The sequence below is a fragment of the Betta splendens genome, chromosome 9, assembly GCF_900634795.4.
Source record: "Betta splendens chromosome 9, fBetSpl5.4, whole genome shotgun sequence".
Lineage (NCBI taxonomy): Eukaryota > Metazoa > Chordata > Actinopteri > Anabantiformes > Osphronemidae > Betta > Betta splendens.
The window spans coordinates 30,113,922-30,133,832 of NC_040889.2; the positions used below are offsets into that span (position 1 = coordinate 30,113,922).

General features: G+C 48.3%; 2 protein-coding genes across 9 annotated transcripts; both read right to left on the bottom strand.

The window, feature by feature from the left end:
- Positions 1–5,637: 5,637 nt before the first annotated feature.
- On the bottom strand, positions 5,638–15,868 carry LOC114861410 (phosphatidylinositol 3-kinase regulatory subunit alpha-like). 3 transcript variants are annotated; one of them, XM_029160568.3, is made up of 18 exons: positions 15,662–15,868; positions 14,349–14,820; positions 13,029–13,158; positions 11,675–11,767; positions 11,404–11,475; positions 11,197–11,313; positions 10,909–11,107; positions 10,267–10,349; positions 8,451–8,556; positions 8,228–8,326; positions 7,880–8,060; positions 7,672–7,797; positions 7,402–7,544; positions 7,058–7,234; positions 6,905–6,979; positions 6,651–6,821; positions 6,380–6,576; positions 5,638–6,334 (listed from the first exon to the last, which is right to left on the bottom strand). In XM_029160568.3, exons 2-17 carry the CDS (start codon positions 14,538–14,540, stop codon positions 6,390–6,392), a joined length of 2,151 nt encoding a protein of 716 aa, XP_029016401.1. In that variant the 5' UTR covers positions 14,541–14,820; positions 15,662–15,868; the 3' UTR covers positions 5,638–6,334; positions 6,380–6,389. The 3 variants fall into 3 exon arrangements, with proteins under 3 accessions (XP_029016401.1, XP_029016400.1, XP_029016403.1); XM_029160567.3 differs by having other exon boundaries at positions 5,638–6,576; XM_029160570.3 differs by lacking the exons at positions 10,267–10,349; positions 10,909–11,107; positions 11,197–11,313; ... (3 more) ...; positions 14,349–14,820; positions 15,662–15,868 and adding an exon at positions 8,991–10,248 and having other exon boundaries at positions 5,638–6,576.
- A 931-nt stretch (positions 15,869–16,799) lies between these two features.
- On the bottom strand, positions 16,800–19,895 carry zgc:101664 (uncharacterized protein LOC450064 homolog). 6 transcript variants are annotated; one of them, XM_029162446.3, is made up of 3 exons: positions 19,747–19,895; positions 18,447–19,126; positions 16,800–17,101 (listed from the first exon to the last, which is right to left on the bottom strand). In XM_029162446.3, the coding sequence occupies exons 2-3, from the start codon at positions 19,005–19,007 to the stop codon at positions 16,898–16,900; spliced, it is 765 nt and encodes a 254-aa protein (XP_029018279.1). In that variant the 5' UTR covers positions 19,008–19,126; positions 19,747–19,895; the 3' UTR covers positions 16,800–16,897. The 6 variants fall into 6 exon arrangements, with proteins under 6 accessions (XP_029018279.1, XP_055367070.1, XP_055367071.1 ...); XM_055511095.1 differs by having other exon boundaries at positions 19,605–19,795; XM_055511096.1 differs by having other exon boundaries at positions 18,447–19,080; positions 19,601–19,795.
- Between the last annotated feature and the right edge of the window lie 16 nt (positions 19,896–19,911).

Below are 19,911 nucleotides of genomic sequence, written 5' to 3' on the forward strand. Positions count from 1 at the left end.
CCTGTTCGTTTCCCTTCTCCTCCATTCTGATTCTGATTCTGATTCTGATGTTGTTTTCTGAGTTCTGCTCTCTCTTCTTCTCTCGTGTTTTTGTATCGCTGCCGCAGCCTCTTGCAGCGTCTGCTAGTGTAGCGTGTGCGTCCATTGTGCTCCACCGTGGTGCTGGTCTTGCTTTTAACTGGGTAACTTGCACATGGTTCTGTTTGTCATAGTTATTGAGCATGTGTTATCCTCCACCACAGTTGTTCATGGCAGGCCTTTTCTGTGCAGCGTCAATGATGCTGCAGGGACTCTTCTTCCCAAACAGACTGATGCGCCTCATCATCTCCATGGGATGAAGTTGGATCAAGCAGAGAACAGCAGGATGAGCGTCCACTTCACCCTGAGCTTTCTGACATTCTTTGGTGACTGATGTTTCAAAGACTCCGCTCTGAACCTGTTTCCAAGGACGGTGTTTCCTGAGGAGTTCGTTCCACGTCTGCACTTTTTCCAGCAGCACAGTCCTCGGTCTGGAGTCTTTTCCTCTTCACCTGCTGCACAGAAAGCGTTGTGTAGGAAAGGCGGTTTAAATAGCAAGTCATTACAAGTCATCATACTCTGCTCTGTTTGTGTTTGTGTTGTGATACTGGTCTTTTGTTGCACTTGGCTCTCGCTAATTGTGGCCGTGGTGGAGTTTTACATTTGCTGCACAGCTTCCACCGACTCCTCCTGCTGTGGACTCAGATCCCACAGGACCTGAGTCCAGAGCTGAACGTGTTCCGGACCAGGAGGACGGCACCGAAGCAGCTCCACAGGGAACGCCGGAGCCTCCGGGGCTCACCTCCAGAACCGGGCTCAGGTTCTGCTCTGATGGGTTTAAAACTGGTGACATGGTGAATCTTATCATATTCACCCAAACTCTGCATAGTTGTGCTTCACAATTTGAACCAAATGTGTGAACAGATCTCAGAGCTCGAGGTTCTTCCAGTGTCGGTGTGTTCACGCTTCAGTCCTGTCCTTTAGATTCAGACGGTTCATGGAGCTCTCAGCCGCCGTCCCCTCTCTGGGACCTGGTATCAGAACCAGAGACGTGTTCTTCCTTGAGGAACACGGCCGCTTCCAGTAAGACGTTCCCCACAGAACTTCTCTAAGACCCGCAGCAGAACCAGCCTCAGCTCCAACACTGGGAGGAGTTGCTTTGAATCTGGGATCAGTCAGGAAAAACCTGATGAGAACGTCCTGCACCCTTTAAACCCTGGGGCTCAGGTTAATGGTTCTCGGGTTCGTTAGCATCAGCTGCTCTGAGACCAGCTGTCTGCAGACGGGTCTGACTGTGGCCGGACCGGGCCACAGTGGCGCCAGGAGCCCGTCGCCGAGGATCAAAGCCTCCACTCCCGTCACTGCAGGCGCTGAGGCGATCGCGAGGTGGAACCAAGCCAGAACACGTAAACGGTCCGGTCCTAAAGCTGGAGGAACCAACCCACGTCAGCCCAATGACGCAGGTCAGAGGGTCCATTGTTTTCTGCTGACACCCACTGACCCACTGGCTGGTTTTGGGCCCGGCCCACTGGGTTCAGACTGTGTCTTCCGTGTTTGCCTTCAGTCGAGGTTCTGGCTTTGCTGTGGTGACACTGTTAGTGACGGCTAGAGGCTGCGGCTCTGAACCGATCAGAACATTGGGCCTCCTGCACATGAGTTATGAGCTGCTGCAGAGCTCTGGTATTTATGAGCCTGGGGCCCCTGGAAAACGCTGCCGCTCGCTGCAGGTCGGGACGGGTCCGCGGCCCGTTTACCGCATGTGGTATTAAAGCTCAGGTTGGGCTCCTGATCTGATCCCAGGGGTGGGATCAGCTGGTGTTGGAAGGTTCCCCCAAATGTTCTGTTCAGTGGCAGCTGGACCTGCTACCCCATCGTTTCATCTTCCATCCATCAGTACAAGCTCTGAAACCTCGAACAGAACCTTCGGGATCACGGACCCTGTGTCGTTACTGTGAGTCCAGCCCGTTCCCCAAAGCTCAACAGATCCAGATGTTGTTTTCAGGCTCGGTCTTAATGAGACTTCGAAGCAGCTGGAGCTTCAAGTGTTAAAGGTCCTGAAGCTGTGGTTTTACATGTTCATCACATCCGGGTCCGGAGGCCCGCTTTGGGGCCGGGGGGCGTCTGCATGTCTGCTTAAAAGCCTCCTCGTCCAGACGCCGGTTCACTGTGGACCCGCGGCGGCACCATGTTCCCACTGAGGCTGCTGGCCGTCGCCTGTGAGTAGCGTCGCCTGCAGGTCCAGTCCTTGGGTTTGGACTGCTTTGTGCTGACTCCTCTCTCTTCTTCCAGTGCTGGCTGCCTGTTGGAGCTGCACTCCTGCTGCTGGTAAGTGGCTTCTGGTGAGCGGCTGCTGGCTACGAGCTAGCGGACGCTGATGCTGGTGCCCTGTGCTTTCAGAGGCCGCCGTGGTCTTCGCCTGTCACAACGCCACCGCTCAGCTGTCCTGTGGTGAGTCTGTGTCCACTTCCTTCTTAGCCACTTGCTTTGTATTGTCTTGATGTCTGAGCGCAGTCATTTGAGAGTTTGAAGGCTTGAGTTACTGAGTGTAAAGTGCTGCACGGTCACGTGTCGCTGGACGTGAGGGGCCGATGCTCCGCGTCCGACCTGTGATGCAGCTCACTGCTCACCCCGCTTGTCCTGCAGATGTTGGCAGTAAGATAAAGCTGGGGCACGTCCTGTTCAAGGTGGGCGTGGGCACCAGGTGTGGGGAGGGGAAACGCCACCCGGACGACGGCCCCGGGGTCTTCTGCTCCTTCCCCTGGGCTGAGATGGTGGTGGAGGACCTGTAAGAGCAGCTTCAGCCTGATGTCTGAGCAGCTTCCGGAGGAGGTCTTCCTGCAGTAACGCTCTGGTTCTGGGTTTGTGTGTGTGCAGCTGTGACAACAGGAGGTCCTGCCTGGTCCCAGTAACCGAGCGTGTGTTCGGTGAATATCCCTGTAAGGAGCAGACCCGATACCTGGAGGTGACCTACAGCTGCAGCAAACCTGCACCGGCCGCACCGGCTGCAGTCAAATGTATGTCTTTGTCAAGAGTCAAAAACCTTTATTAATCTAAGGGGGAAATGGCTTTGCCCACTTATGATTGTTTTCATAGATAGAAGGGAAATTAAAAATAGTAAAAAGTATTATCAGGGCAGATAGGTAATATATATACATATGTATACATATACACACTTTTATATCAAATTACTTTCTATGTACCTACATATACAGATGTACTGTACTACACAGATGCAGGTTGTAGGACGGGGAGGAAGGATCTCCCACTATAATGTGTGAACAATGGGCTTTTAGGATTAGATGTGGCTCCAGTGTCTGTAGCCCCATCACGCTCTGTTCTGATGGGCCTGTGAGTTACGTCCTCCTGTGGGTCCAGCTGTACAGTGGTTGTAATGTCCCTCCTGTGAAGTCTGCTGCTCCTCATCAAACTGCAGCTCAGTGAAACAACCACAAAGACTAAGCAGCTACAAACACCTCGACCAGTGGAACCAGCACTAACAAGCCAAGTGAACAGACTCTGCCAATAATCACCACTGTCTCCTGCTGTAGCAAACCAGTTGGTCCCAGTAATGACCCCAAAGAATGTGTCACACCTGGTGTCCAGCCGTTAGGATGTTTTCCAGGGAAACAGCTGCAGCAGGAATGTCACATTATAGCTGGTGTCCACATTAAACAGCCACTGCTCCTCCTGGTGGTTCGTGTTAATCACCAAACTTCGCATTTTCACCAAAGCCTTAAGCAGCAGCAGGACTCAGAGAAGCAGCTCGAGCTGAGCCGCCATCTTTAAACCACGACTCTCCTCTTTGTCTGTCTCGACTCCTGATGATGATGATGATGACGACCTTCGTCCCTGTATGTTCCTGCAGGTAAAGACAAGTCAACTGGAGAGGCCTGAAGCTCAACATTCAACTTTGACATGAACAGAAGCGTTCTCAGGACGGTGGTGCGTCTGTCCAACGCTTTCATCCTGACAGTGAACGCAGCGTCTGCTCTGTTCTGTCACTTGTTTGTCAAATAAAGGTTCTGTGGTGCGAGAACTGGTTCCATGTAAAGGTCTTTTCATTTTCGCTTCATGAAACATATAAACCAGATCAAACCTGATGTGTAACATGTCAAAGTCTGATCTGAGGAGGAAGTGATTGTGTCTGAACCTTCACTCGCAGACAGTTCATAGTCATGAAGCTGGATTCAAGTGTTCGTTGTGCAGGAGAACGTCCTGTTCTGTATCAATGAACCACAAAAAACAATAACTCTATATGTTATAATTACACAACAGGATGGTACCAGTACCGGAGGAAGGTTCTGGGGGAATTTCTCCCGGCTCATATCTGTAAATGTCATCAATAATTACAGTAACTTGGTTCTTTAGGTACTGTGGACAATTCTTGGCAGAACTTCATAATATTTTTATATTCATATAGGGCAGTTATTCTATATATGTGTTTGAGCTGAGCTGACCGGTGACCGACCCAACGTGAGCCGTACGTAGTCGCCACCTCAAAGCTGATGGCACAGCTCTTTTACATGCACGATGGCTGACAAGATGACTGGGTCAGAGCATGTGCAGAACCAGAGAACTGGGTGGGAGAACTAATCTGTAGCGGTTGGTGTGCGTGGCACCACCTCGGCATCAGTCTCACCTGGTCCAATGAACAGGAGCCACCAGTCCGGTCATGGTTCCGCTGGTGAGCCCTGTATCGAATGAGCTGTTCATGTCTCGCCGGCAGATCACCACTCCCCCAGAGAGGAACCAACGGGCCTGGACGGGCCTGGACGGCCTCCTTCCCCACCTTCATGCAGAGGTACGAGTACGACGAGCACAGACCCCAGATCCTTCGCCACAATTCCCCTGAGGCTGAACACGCCAGCGCTTCCTGTGAACATGTCACTCAGCCATGGAGGTGAAGTTGTCTAAAACACTCCATAAACGTGAACGTTCATGTGTGAAGAAAGAAATGGCTCATCCATAATCAGAGGTCAAATGTCATCCTGCAGTGACAGAACGATGACAAGCTGCCTGATGCAACGTCAAGACAGATGCAGTTTCTTATTTCAGTCAAAAGGCATTAAACCAGACAAGCACAAACTCTTTGACGTAGAAGTGGCCGTCAAAGTAAAACCACAGCTAACCCCTTCATCCAGGCAGGAGGGTTCAGACTAAACGCTGGGCAGTGGCTCTGTCTACCTCCTGGTTTTGGTCATTGTGTCGAGTTTTTAGCTAAAACAATCTAGAAAAACCTGCTCGTTTATCACCGACGACCCTCCTGCTCTGCCGCCCTTTCCTCCTCACGCCTGCAAGCAGCTGGTAGGTGGAGCTGGAAAACTGCTTGCTGCATCTGTGGCATCATTTTGGTGTCTCTCTCTCTGTTCTGTCCTCAACCTACCACAGTTTGTTGCACTTTTACCAACACACATCACCATCTCTCACCGTCCATGCACTACAGTCACTGCGGAAGTTTGCATGACTAACACACCTTGAATTACTTCTGGTTAATTGGTTTAATACATAACTTTGTTCAGACGTGTGTCTGCCAGCAGGTAGCGTCACCTAAAGACCCACAGGAGCGTCACAGGTCTGCAGAAAACGGGAGGAGGCAAGCGTTTCTCCAGACAGTTATCGTATAAGCGTCAAAATGTTTATTCCAGGCCTCAAAGTTTAATGACTCACTATTTACACATTTGGTTCATGTTCGAGTTTGGTTTCATCTTTATCAAGTTGTCTCAACACTGAATCTAAAAGAAGTGTCAGAAAACACAGCGTCACCATGAACCCGGTCGCTTCAGAAATCACAACATTAGTAAGGAAACACAATAACCAATAACAATGAGCATGAATGTGCTAAGCAACAATGTGGAAAAATGAAGTGTTCAACAAAAGGTCAAAAAGAGTTTAGACTCAGTTTCAAATTCACTGGACGACTGTGCTGATCTTTACTGAGGTGAAAATGTCAGCGGACCTCAGCTCAGGATGAGGTGATGTTGCATGGTTCTGTAGATTCGCCCTCATCAGATTCAGCCTCCTCTGACACGAGTCAATGAATGCGTTGTGTTAATGAGTTCGGCTGCAGTCATCCAGTTCAGACCAGCTCCGACACCTCACCACCTACAGTTGGAAACTTAGAAATGATCGGGAGAAGTCGGATGATTGGATTTTAGTGGGTCTGGTTTCCTCAGCCGAGGCCTGGACAACAGGAAACCCGCCCGGCTGCTTCGTCTGTGGGGTTGTTGTCTGGCTGCAGGCGAGCCAAGGTCGGGAAAACGCATCCATAGGTAAGAAAAAGCATCAACATGCATTAAATCTAAAGCCCTGAAGTCCCAGTCGACGCAGCTTTTCCGGTCAGTACGTTCGGTCCACTGAGCCGTGGCTGGTGGTCACCGTCGCTGGCTGTAGACGGGAAAGGCCAGCGTGACGTTGAGCGAGTCGTTGTGCTGGACCAGCGACGTGTGCTGGTAGTGCAGAACCAGCTCCTTCAGAGAACCGTACAGGTTGTAGGGTTCTGCAAAGCCGTAGCCGGTGCTGGTCTTGTTGATGACGCAGTGCTTCACCTCTCCATCCACCCTAAACACAACAGAGAAACAGAGGTGAGAACGAGCAGCGGGGAGCAAAGAGCCCAGGCTGAGGAGGACACTTACACCACAGAGCAGGCGTAGCAGCCCGGTTTGCTGCTGTCCCGGACCAGGAAGGTCCCGTCCCGCTTCCCTCGAAGCAGAGCCTCGGCCTGACTGCGGTTCAGGTTCCCCAGACGCCAGAGTCTCTCGTCATGGTGAGGAAGGTCCTCCTCATCCTCCACCATACTGTACTCGCTGAGAGAGAGGACCCAGTTAGCATGACGTCACCCCGTGTGCTACTCTGTGCTGCCACTAGGGGGGACCAAAGGTAAACTCACTCCTCGGTGGTTTCGTTCTTCAAGCCGAGCCACTCATTCAGCTTCCTCTGACGGACTCCCTTGTGGATCAGCCACCTGTCAGACACCGAGCACGTTAGTGTAACTCATGGGCTCCAGGCTTCATCTGCATTGGCGTGTCGGGGTAAGACCTACATCAGATACTGGTCCCTCGTCTTGCGGAGCTGGATCAGGTCCGGCTTAATGCTGTTCATCTTCTTGTCGATCTCCCTGTAGTCGGCGGCCTGCTTCTTCAGGTCCACCTCCAGGTGACGCTTGCTGTCTACGATCTCACTGATCCGAGACTTCAGCTTGTCGTAGTTCTCCATGATCCTTCAACAGAGGAGCAGATCAAACGACTCGGTTCAAACCGACCACCAGCGTTTACCGGGTTTTAATATCAGTTTACATTTAGAAGCAGGTTGTCGTTATGGCAACTAGGCTTTTTTTTAAGTGCAACTCTTAAAGGACTTCATGCAGTTACCATGACAACAGCCTACCTCTGGATCTCCTTGTCATTGCCCTCCCGACGGAACTTCTCAATGTACTCTTTGCTGAAGCGCTCCTGAGTTTGACACTGTTCCTCAAAGATCTTTATGGTCTCGTTGAAAGCCTCGATGGCCGTTCGCTTCATCTGGATCTCCTGTCAGTCAAAACACAGCAGCTGTTGTTACAAGTAAGGAACATGTTTATGATGTAATGCGGTGCCATTGGCGTACCGGCTTATTTTAAGGTGTATGCAGAGTGTCCTTTAAGTTGGTAGTTGGTACCTGCGAGGTTCTGGTGTACTCCTCGTACAGCCGGTCATACTCTCGGTTCTTCTCCTGGTACTGCAGGTGATACTCGTGCAGCTTCTTGCCCACAGCTTCTATACTGTCCTCCTTCACAACCTGGTCCTGAACAAATACAACACAACACAGCTCTTAATGGACCCGTTATTGCTGTGGATTCTGGGAACCAGAACCAGGCAGCACAGACCTGCTGGTACTTGGAGACCGGGTAGAGCAACTTGACGTCCAGTTTGGGGTTGTACTGGGCCAGAGACTCGTGCCGGTAATGGTTGATGAGCTCCACCACTGAGCTGAAGGTCAGAGGGTCTGAGAAGCCGTACTTCCCCTCCCGGTGGAAGATCTTGATCAGTTTGTTGTTGCCTCCCTTCCTGCAGGCAGCCACACATGTCGTTAAACGTTAGAAATGTTAGAGTTTGCTGGACATTTCAAATTATTAACAGCAAACGTTTGCCTCATAATAAGGAATAAAAGCTGCCTTTGGCTCAACACGTGATACTGGATGCTGTGTAGCCACTGCCGCAGCAGGACTGTGTACCTCAGGGTCAGGGTGTAATCTCCGTGCATCTTCGTAGAAGCATCTCGGACCAGAAATGTTCCGTCGGCCGTGTCTCTCAGCTTCTCGTTCACCTCCTCCCTACAAACACATCAGCCAGAACTGACACTCGCCTCCAGCATCGTCTCCTTTCTCCCCTGCAGCAGCTGCGTCACAGTCTATGTATGTCTATTCTCGTAACAGGTGAGCTACATGTGTGTGTTACCTGGAGATGTCTCCCCAGTACCACTCGGCGTCCTGCAGAGCCATGCTGTTGTTGAAACTACTGGGAGGTACCGGAGTGGATGACTTCACTGGTTTAGGAGGTAAAGCTGTGACAGAGGCAACGAGAAAGGAAGGTAATAAGGAGAGTCACTAGTGACCATTAATTAGTCTACACTGACGAGGCGCCATCGCTTAGAGAAAGTGGGGTTAAGGTCACATCTGCTCAGATCTGGGCATCGTTTGTGCCCCCGTTAACCCAGAACTTGTTAAATATGATGCTTTTTCTCATCTTGTTGAGTGACTTCATCTCAAAACAGTAGCAAAAAAGAAAAACTTGCAGATTTGTAAGCATTACAAATCAAAACCGAGGACATTATAGAGTCACAGTAGAATCTCTAGGCTTTAAGCGGTCAGTGGCTTTGAGGACTGTGTGGACGTGACGTTCCCACCTGAACAGAAGTCAGGTGAAAACTACAGCAGCTAAAGGTCCAAGTGGACCAGCGCTGAATGAATCCTGAGCAGCTACAGATCTGACGCCTACCTGGACTCTGCATGTTAATGTAGCAGCGGATCCTGTCCCGCCCTCTGGCTGGTTCGGCCTCAGCTCCGCCTCCTTGGTCTCGCTCCATGTCAGCTTCTAAAGCGTCTCAAAGCTTTGCAGCGCTTCAGAGAGAAACGCTAACGCGGCCCCTGTTGTGCCGTGGCCACCTGTCCACAGCGCAGAGCTGTGAACCTGCCTGGGAAAAGCTGACGTCATCCCCAAAGACCGCACACGGAGCTTCAACCTCCAGTAGAAAACTGCCTAAATCAAGTCCTGTTTCACATCAGTGTCCTTCTCTTTGCACCTCCACTGACTCAGGAGGAAAAAGCGGCTCCTTCCGACTCCATTTATCCAGTCGGAGGCATCGTCTTCAGATGCTGCACATTTAAAAGGACTCAACTTTGTCTGTGCCCGTCTCCCTCCTTCTCTCAGCTCAGTTCAAAGCTCAGGAGAGCAGCTTGGAGATGTGTGACATCACTGGTGCCCACAGCCAATCCTGTGACGGCAGAAAGATCACCGAGGCAACGCCCCCTCCCCTCCCCTCCCCTCCGCTGCATCCCTGGATGGATGATGTCATAGTTTGAGCTGCTGCTCAACCTGACTGTTCGTCAGAGACCAACAGATACGACCGTGTGTGTTTGCGTGTGCTGGCACCCGGCTGTGTCACAGAGGAGGGTCCGTCCGTGGGTTCAGTCTAATCAGACAACCGGTGCTGTGGCGAAGCATCCAACATTGTTCCTCCACACATGGGAACAACTGGACGGAGTGTTGTACATGGACATCATCATCTAGTTCATCAATTCAAACCGATCATTTGGTCCAAAGTCAGATTTTACTGGAAAACATTCTGATTTATTATTTACGACCGTCCTCAACATCCTAGAGCTCTGGGAACGAATGTACAAGATGCCATTAACATACAACTAAATATCAATCAGGTGCCTTCCAGCAGTGACCTGACATCAACCCAGAGTTAGAAGGACAAATGTGCGATGGCGCAGTGGTAGCATCAGGTCTGATGCCACAAGACACAACACAAGGTATTTGTGTTATTTAAGTCGGACAATGATCATAATTTTTGGTCCAGAACATTCCTTAACAAACCATCAACAGCATCAGGACTCGTTCCTGGTTGGAAGGTTTCTGTCTGAACAATCTCAGCCCTCCCAGATCAAATGCTGGCAAAGCAGGTGGATGCGTCTGGTTTAGGGCCCGTCAGACTCCCTCAGGATAAACATTGGAGCTAAACATCTCATGAGATGGGTGTGTTTGTTACCTGGTGCAGCCTGGATCATGTTGAGCTCACTGGTTATTAGAACCTCCAGGACCTGAACCAAAGGATCCAGAGTAGCTTCAAACCTGATGAGAAAAGAACCAGAGTCAGAAACAGCAACATCACAAAGACTGATTAAAGGGCAATGATGTCCCGTGACTGCAGCTCACACACAGAACCGGGTCGCTGCAGCACAAACTGTCTCTTTCTAATGGCTTGAGACAGCAGCGTATCGGACTTCTTCTTGGTACAACCATGTGACACCATTACCCAGCACACACTGGGGGTTAAAACAACAGCTACGAAGCAAAGTTTATAACAACCAGGACGTATTTGGTCCGTTGTATGACTCTCTAGTGATGTGTGTCTTCGGTAGGAGCAGACCCTAAGCCGGTGCCTGCCGGACCTAGCCGTCCCATCAGCAAGACTAACCCACATCCCACAGAAAAGCCAAAGCGTTGTCTGGCTCGTCGGAAGGTAACAGCACCACACAAAGATGACGCCTCCGCCAATTCAACAGACCGAACACTGCTTAAACCTCGTTCTGAGTCTTCATCTTCTTTGTCCTTCTGATCACCGGCAAAGTAAGAGCTTCTACCTAAACTCGTTGGATGTTTACAGCTGCGTTACAGTTATGATGCTCACCCTGCAGCCTGTCTGAACAGCAGCGGACTGAAGCGCTCAGCCAGGCTTCGTGGGCTCAGCTGGTTTCTGGGACCGTGCAGACAAAGCCGGGCCAGGTGTCGAACCACGCTGAGCAGGGTCAGGCCATACTGAGCCGGGCACGCTGGTGAAGCCGCCACACCCCGTATCACCTGAGCACAGTCCTCCAGGTCACGCACCTCTGCCAGCAGAAACAAGACAGAACCATGAGCCTCAAGCCAAACCACTGCAGTAATCTCAAGATCAGTCTTGGGGTCTGGATTTGGTGACCTTGTACTGCATGGATCATGTCACTCTGGAGCACAGATGGCAGGACAGGACCCGGGAGATCCTGTAGGAAGCGGACCACCCCATCACACAGGGCTGACACATCCAGCTGCTCCAGATCTGGGGAGGAACCACACTAGTTATTAACTGTGGCTCGAGAAAAGTCTGGGCAGATTGTTCTAGATGGTCAGGTCCATCTTCTGCTCTCACCGGTGTCGACCAGCTGCCGTGTGTCTGGGCCTCCTCCACTCATACTGCGGTACACACTGGGGTTGTCCAGACCTGCACACAGGTATCGATAAACAAACCATCAGTGACTATGCTGTCTAGACTACACAAGCTGCTCAGATGTGGTGGACCTTTCCAGGCACGGCTTTTAAAACAAGAACTGCAGAATCTGTCAGTGATACATGCACATTTTTAGAGTTGTTGGTTGATGACCTTTATCGAGAGCAGAACCTCACATTCAACTTATTGGTACCTTTGATCTCTATGGCTTCCATCAGTCTGGTGAGGAGGGGAGGGGCTGAGTCCGGGGGTCCAAACTGCTCCGGTAGATCTGGCAGAAGGAAGCCTAAAGAACAGAGACAGATACAGAGAAAAGGAAGGGCTTGGTTTATTGCTGCAGGTCTCCCTGCTGGTACAGAATGTCAGACATGCCTGTTGTTTGTGTAGACGTTGAGGGGTAGGGTAGTCACAGTAGGACCCAGTCACATGGAAGTTACTTTTAACCGCCGTGCACATAAATCAGCATGATCTACAGGACATCGTCACAGTCGTAGGAACGAAGGGCACAGATGCAAAGTTATTTAGAGTGGATCAGCTTATGGACCATTAAACACAAGGAGCTGGTGATAGACTTTAGGAAATCTGGGAGTGCTGTCACCGCTCTCACTATTAAAAATGGGAGTGTACTTTGACAATAAACTGGACTGGAAAAAGGACTCCTCTGCTGTGAACCAGAAGGCTCAGAGCAGGATGTACTTCCTGAGGAGGCTCAGGTCCTTTGACGTCTGCAGCTCCAGCTGAGGATGTTCTATGAGTCTGTGGGTCCAGTGTATGTATGTGTAATGTAGCAGACAGTAACAGACTGGACAAAGTGATCAGGAGGGCTGGTTCTGTTCTGGGGGTGGAGCTGGACCCCACACATACTGTAGCTGAGAGGAGGATGCTGGTCCAACTCCTCTCTATAGACAACACCTCCACCCCCACACAGTGTGTGGCTGAACAGAGGAGCCCCTTCAGCCACAGCTGATCAGTATTAGGTTCTCTTGAATATGAATGTGTGTATGTGTTCCATGCAGAAATTTGGTACATGTATGCACATTACACTTTCCCTCAGGGATCAATAAAGTTTTTTGACGTAGCAGCAAGATGAAGAGACGAAAGCTACCAACAGCTGGGCACAAGCCCACACCGTGGGAAAAGTTAATTCAGATGCTTCCTGCAGCTACTATTATAATCTAGAGCTCTATGGTTGAATCAGCCTTCAGCCGCAGTAGTAAAGGACTTGTTCAAACTGAAGTTTCTACCAGTACTTGTACCCCAACCTCCAGTCCAGATGACAGCAGAGTCCTGACAGAACTCAGTAGCCATGGGTTTAGAACGATGCCTCCGATACCGTTCTGACAATGTAAGCTGTGTGTTCACCGAGGTGACAGGATCTGATCTGAGTGATGCCTGGATTGCTCACACAGCGACAGCTAGCAGGGTCCCAACAAAGACAAAACTTTTTATATATTATATTTATTAAAGCAGAGAATTCATTTTACTTTCGTTGTACTGGGAACAGAGACTTGTTGTCTTCACATCATGGACATAGTAGCTTTACTCACCCTCGGACTCTGAGTCTGTCCGTGCTGATGCTGCGGATGGAGGTCTGGGTGGGCGGGGCTTAGGAGTTGGCGGTGACATCCTCTTTCTGCCAACAAACTCCACATATGTCCCCGGGAAGTCGCCCTTCTCCTGCCGGCCATATGGGGTCAAGTGAGATCAGACATCACAATAAATATTAATAAATAATGTCTCAGTAGATGACATTGCTCAACTACAGCAGAATGACAGGACACTGGAACCGTCACCATGTTGAGACCTAAGCGTAGCTGCCTCTGGCTACTGTAGGACGACTTGGGTGTAGCTGTTGTAGCAAACAGACAAAAATGACACCTTTAGAAAAAAATAACTGGATTATCCTGTGGGGGGGGTTACGTACATATCACAAGGTGATTGACAAACTGCATCAGCTCCTAACAGATAGTTCATGTAGATTGTAATTTTAGTGCAAAACCAAAAAACATTTGACATTCACAAAAATAAGATCAGGCTGAACCAGCACAGGGTGGTGGTGGTGCAAGGGTTACTGGCAAAACGCTGCAACATAAAACCTTCAAGTGCTGCAGAGAGACAGCGAGTGAGTCAGGATGTTACAAGCCACAGTGTGAAGTGTGGGGATACCTTTCACAGAAGAGTGTGGGTTGTATGCCTGGGTACATTTCCTCCAAACGCCTGAACAGCTGAAAGCTTTGGCAGCAGGCACATGTGTCGTTTAGCCGACTTCTGCAGCATCTTTTCAATACACTATGTGCTCCATTTTACATGCTGCACAAACTTACACAGAGCCTTTAAGAGTGAGCCACATGCAACGGGAAAACGCTGCATATCAACAAGGTTCTGATCAACTCTGGGACCAACATCTAAAGTCATTACTGCTGCCAAGTTCCGCCCTTGCATCACTATGCATAAGAGGCATCATGTTAATAACTTACTATTCACCAAGCATCTACTTCTGCAGTTTCAAGTTCCTCTAAAAAGCAACCAAGGTTTAAATTTAGCTCCAAACAGAACAAAAAGCTCCTGTTAGGAGATAAGGCTTTGTTTAGCCGTCAGAGTAACAGATCTGAGGTCAGAGTTTCTATTTCTCTTGAACCACGTGTTGCCGAAGGAAACCAAATCTAATCATAAACTTGCATCAACTGGGTTTGAAAAGTGAAAAATTAGCAGGTGCATATTGAGCTTCATCCACTAGTGATGATTTGAAGCAACGCATGACCTGCGTGTCATGTTGTTCCTAATGCCCCTCCGCTCACATCAGAGTCAAAGCCTTAGTCAAACTTAAATGATCGGTCCAATTTCCTGTGACAGCCGTGTGTGTTTACCTGTGTGGTCTCGTTAAATCCCGGCAGCCAACCGACCTCCGATGGTTGTTCCTCGGCTCCGCTGCTGCAGCCCAGAGCCAGCAGAGCTCCTTTACTGACCAACAGCATGTCTCCAACGTGCAGGTCAATGTCCTCCTCCCGTTCCTTCTTGTAGTCGTACAGTGCTCTGTACTGAAAACCCTCAGAGCTCATCTTGACGTCTGCTGCTGTCAGCTGATTATGGCTTCACAATTACTAATAAACACAGCTCGGAATTGAAATATATATATATAAAAAAATACTTTTTACTCTTCTAAAGGGATCTGGTGTGGAGACACTACACTAGGTAAATATTCCATCAGCCTGTGTCTCCCCTGTCTCCATGTCATCCCTCCAATCCGAGCCACAGCCGCTCAATCAATTTGTCCACGCCATTCATGAACAGGAGTCTAAGCAAAGGTGGAGGCCACATCTGGGGAGGTGGTGGATCAACCTGGGAGGAGAGAGGAGGTCGAGGTTTAGCAGTGAGGGGAAGGGGCTGCAAAGGGCGTCAGCAGCACAAGGTGATTCATGAAAACAAACAGGATCATTCAAAAAACAGTGAAGAAACGTGAAATACACTACTGACTGAACTATGTGGCGCTATAGTAGATAATCAAGTCTGAGTGAACGAATCAAAAAAACTTTGGAAGTCCTAATGTTTTATTTTAAACCCAGAAGAAGTCTGAGCTGCGGTGCAGGGCTTCCCCCAGGAAGCTGCTGAGCCCCACGCGTCCGAAAGCATCTCATGATAAAAGCAGTTCGCAGATCACGCGCCAGACAACCTATTTTAATACTTTTAATAACAGCTTAGTTTTAATAAATGCCAAGTTACACATCCTGATTCCATCAGTTACTGGTGCTTGTTTCAGCTGAGGCGTCCGCCCTCGTTCCAAACGCAGAAACGAGTCGGGCTAATGTCCTTACAGACTCCTATGTTCAAATGAACAGCCAACAACAGTTCTGGTAGTTTTCAGTCCACGTTAAACGGACTTGATTGATTTGATGACGTTCATCACCATTATCCTCCTCCTTCATTGGATCATGTTAGGTCTATAAATCGGTAAGTTTAGTAATGATAACGCATCGATGTTCGTTTCACGTCATTCCTCGAATACAACCTTCTACGAGTGATACAAATACATTTTAACCCGGAACACATTAGCACTGTAAACATCGTGATACGCGACCAAACATGATCAGACCGTGAATTCCTCCAGGAAACCGGAAACGACAATGACGGTCTGTGTCAGTTAGCTTAGCTGTTAGCTTAGCCAGACGCTGCTTCGGCTCACCTTTGTCTAATTTTCACCAACAAACGCTTTCGGCAGAGCAAACAGTGGCCGCCATCATTGAGTAGTCAGCATACACGAGGTCCAAATGTAGTCCGAACCAGAAATAACCCGTTGTTTTCAGGCTTGTTTTCAAGATGAACACAGACGTTGTTCATCCGTCCAAGACCAAACAGCGTAAAGTGTGCGTCATCCAAAGACTAAAAGCGCTTCCGGCAAGATCTGTCAAAATAAGACTCTTTGTCACGTCGGGACCGCCAGCAAATTAAACACTAAATTTTCAGGAGTTATCTCTCTCTTTAGTGGGATCACTTCGTGTTATTTATAGCACATGGTTAGTTATTAGCAGCACCGTTTGTAATGCAAGGTTTTACACAATGGCTCTACACAACTAAGTACTGATTGCTTTCAAATTAATATGCTATTGCTAAATCATGGTCTCGCCTAGGGCGCAAACTTGCCCAGGTTCGGCCCTGAATGGAAGTAAAAGAACATCCTTGTGGTGATGACAATAGTGATGATTATGATGATTGTGCTAATAATGACAGTGATGTTGATGATTATGGTGATAAAGGTTATGACAATGATGGTGGTGATGATGATCGGTTTGTGCTGTGAGCTGCCCTCATTCAGTCAGATCTTACTTACCGTTAACAAGGTGCAAACGCGACTAAAATTTCATTTATTATTAAAAAGTCTTCATTAAAATATTCTATTCATTTATGTACATCACACATTAATGTGAACATCTGTATACGATACGACTTTACGACTCTGGGGAAAATGTGGAAATTTCTGTTTCGTAGCAGCAGTGTGACAGCATGAAAAACAAAAAACAACAGTAACATGGAGGGGTTCTCCATGATGGATGTAACATCCTTCTGTCACCAACTTGCATGGATACACAACACAGACTGGGATTAAACTCAAGGGGACAATTGTGTTTGTGGCTTTGATTCACTTTATTAAATAATGAGGTAAATTCTTAAGCACAATTAAGGTTTGGTACTTTGGTCAAATATTGTTACATACACAGTTACATTAAGCGGCCTGCGCTGAATAATCAGGTTTATTGTGGTACATGTTAAAGTGTAAATATCATCAGAAGTAGGAGTGAATTATGGGAACCTCACTCAAGAGGTTTTTCCGAAATGTTTGTTTTTTATTTAGACATGAAAAAAATGCATTTGCAGTGTTTCAATAGCTGGGCATGTCATCAACCCATGAATGACTCCAGCTCTACAAGCTAAAGATGTTCCCCAGTCTGTGCACGGACAGGCTGATCCTGCCCGACAGCTGCAGCTGTTCCTTCAGAAAATGCCCGACTTGCTCAGCATGGAGAACATCACAGAACACCCAGATCTCGGCCCGCTCCCTCTGGATGTTGGCGTTGCATGTTGGCAGCTTGGCTCTTTGGATAAATCGGGTCAGATTCCGCCACACCTGCAGCGAGGAGAACCGACGATGGTGAGGTTAGCGAGGTGAAGGAATGTCAAAAGGAGAAAAGGACGAGAGAGGAAGGATGTTTAGAAATTCTCAAATGTCCTTTCTGTCACAGAAAAAACTGTAATCCAGGAATGGAACCACGTGTGGAGGCCCCAAACCTTTTCACCTGGTTAAACACTCACACAATGATTGTTTCCTTACTTACAACTGCATCTAAAACCCAAACTGTTTGCTGTTCTGCCAAACAGAGCTAAGATCCTGTGGGACTTCCAGGTACAGACTGACAAGCTGGTAATGGCCAACCAACCAGACACAGTAGTGGTGGACAAACAAGAAAACAAGGCTGTAGTGATAGATCCCAGGTGATAGCAACATCAGGAAGAAGCAGCACGAGAAGATCAAGAAGTACCAAGGGCTGGAGGAAAAGATATAGAAGATGTGGAGGGTGAGGGCACAAGTTCAAAGGCCCTTCATTTGTCTCTCAAGAGAGAATTCTTTCTTTCGATAGAGAATGTGCCACACCTCATAACACAAATATAGTCGCAACATACATTACAGTATTTCGATTGACAGTAGAACAAAGGTGTTTATACCTGTTTAGTCTACACAGAGGAACCTTGTATCTCCTCCCTGAATTCATAAGATGATATTCAGAGTACAGTACATGTGTCACATCAGATACAATATTCTTGGCTTGTCTATACAGGGCCTGCTCAGTTTCTGTGGACTATGACAGGCAGGTGTGACCATAATTGTCCCTGTCAATTTGACAAGGCCAAGGATTTGCGTGCCTGATTTAACCGTTAAATTCCCAAAGCTAGTGATACCATACCTCAGATTCAATAGCTGCTTTGTAGAAGATCAACATGATCTTTTTACACACACACAATAGTCTGAGCCTCTGCAAGAAATGAAGGCGCTCATGAACTCTGGAGCATATATCTGTGTACTCCATGTCAGTTATAATGACACCTTGTTGCTGAGACTGTGTTGATGAGATGAAGGTGTCAGAATACTGACAGTACCCTCAGTGGAAAAAGACCCGGAGTCGTAAACTGTGCGTTCAGTGTTTACAATAAAGCTCGGAGGTTTTTATTAATAGTCAGCTGATAATGGTAACGGTAATGGTTTGGTCTCCACTAACAGGAGCCATAATTGGGAGATGACTGACTGGGCCTGATCAGTATGTGGTTTATTACTAAGGGTAAAACCAGCAAGTATCCACAACAGAGATGAGTCCTTCAAATGTTTAGAATTGTTTGATTAACCAAGAAGTGTCTCTATGGAAGAAAACAAAATGCACCAGGTCACACTCAAGTAAGAGCCACAGCCAAGCACTGACCTGTTCGATGCTGGTGGCCGCCCCACAGTTGACCTCACTGATCGCCCACTTGGCCCTCTGGCGGAGGTGGAGGCTGTGGATGGACACCACGTGGGTGAACTGTTTGGACAAAGACTGGGAGCTCTGCAGCAGAACTCCTCTCTGTGAAAACACGCTCCAGGACCGTTTGATCGGACAGTCTGTAGCAGTGTGGCCATCTTTATCTTTCTCTGGCTGTTTCCCAGGAGACAGTCTGGTCCGACCCCGGGGTTTATTGAAGTGTGAAAATGGTAGGAGTTTGTCCAGGGTTTCGGAGCCACGCATGGCATCTTTGCTTTGCTGTGTCTTTACAGAGGCACTGGTGATTGGTTCAAAAGTTAATTTGTCCGTGGAGGAGGTGACGACAGGAGCTGGTCTGGCAGGTCTAATGGGCAGCTGGTGGTCAGCGGAGGTAGGAAACCAGGAGGTGAAGACTGGAGAAGTCCGACATGAGAATGGCTCCAGAACCTTCTCTGCAGTCTCCAGCAGAAAGCTGAGCCTAGAAGCTGATCCAGGCCGACAGTGCAGAACCACATCATCCATAGAGGCCAACGGAGATCAGACAGGCAGCACCACTGCCCTCATGGCGTCAGATGAACCTGATGGGCAACAGCTCCTGGGAAGTCCAGTCTGTGGGCCGTAGTTTCATCACTTCACTCTAACTATGGATTATATTTACAGACAAGTAGGTTCAAAGCTAGTCGATGCGTTATTAATATATCACGTTATTATTATGATATAACGCTGTGTCAAGATTATCTTGCTTCACCAAAGAGGTGAATATGATTCTGCAACATAACACGAGGCATAAAGTGCTTTTGATTCCTCCACCGGCTCATGTTACGGATGGAAAAGCAGCAGTAGCCTGATGCTACATGAGCGTGAATATTATAATTGTTCTGGAGACACAGGCTACTTTACAAAAACAAATGTATGCTTATACTTTACCATTCGTCTGTTACAGTTCGATAATTAATACCCGTGTTTCATATAAGGGTTTGGGAACCTGTCTCTAGCTGATGTTTTTAGCTTACTGTGCTAGTTAGCGAGCTAAGCTAACCGCTAACTGAGCGTGCACTAACAAAAATATGGGCCAGCAGTTAAATGTGAATCTACCAGATAATGAAGGGCCGAACCTGCCTAAGACACCCCAAAACCGAACCTCCCACCAGCTGACAACGGTAACGGCAGAATTTCCAAGTAGCGGAGTGCACAAAACACTTCGTTGAACGCTTTCCGACAATTATCGCGATAGTTCAGTTAAAATCCGCGAAAAACGTACCTTTTCATTGGATTTACTAATTTAAATAAAAAAAATACTACTTAATTACTTTGAGAAACTGAGCTCTGGCCTTCTTCCATTTCAATCGCGATGTAACAGCTACTAGAAAAAACAAAACAAAAATTACATTTCAACCGACTTGAACAGCAGCATTTCAAGCATCCT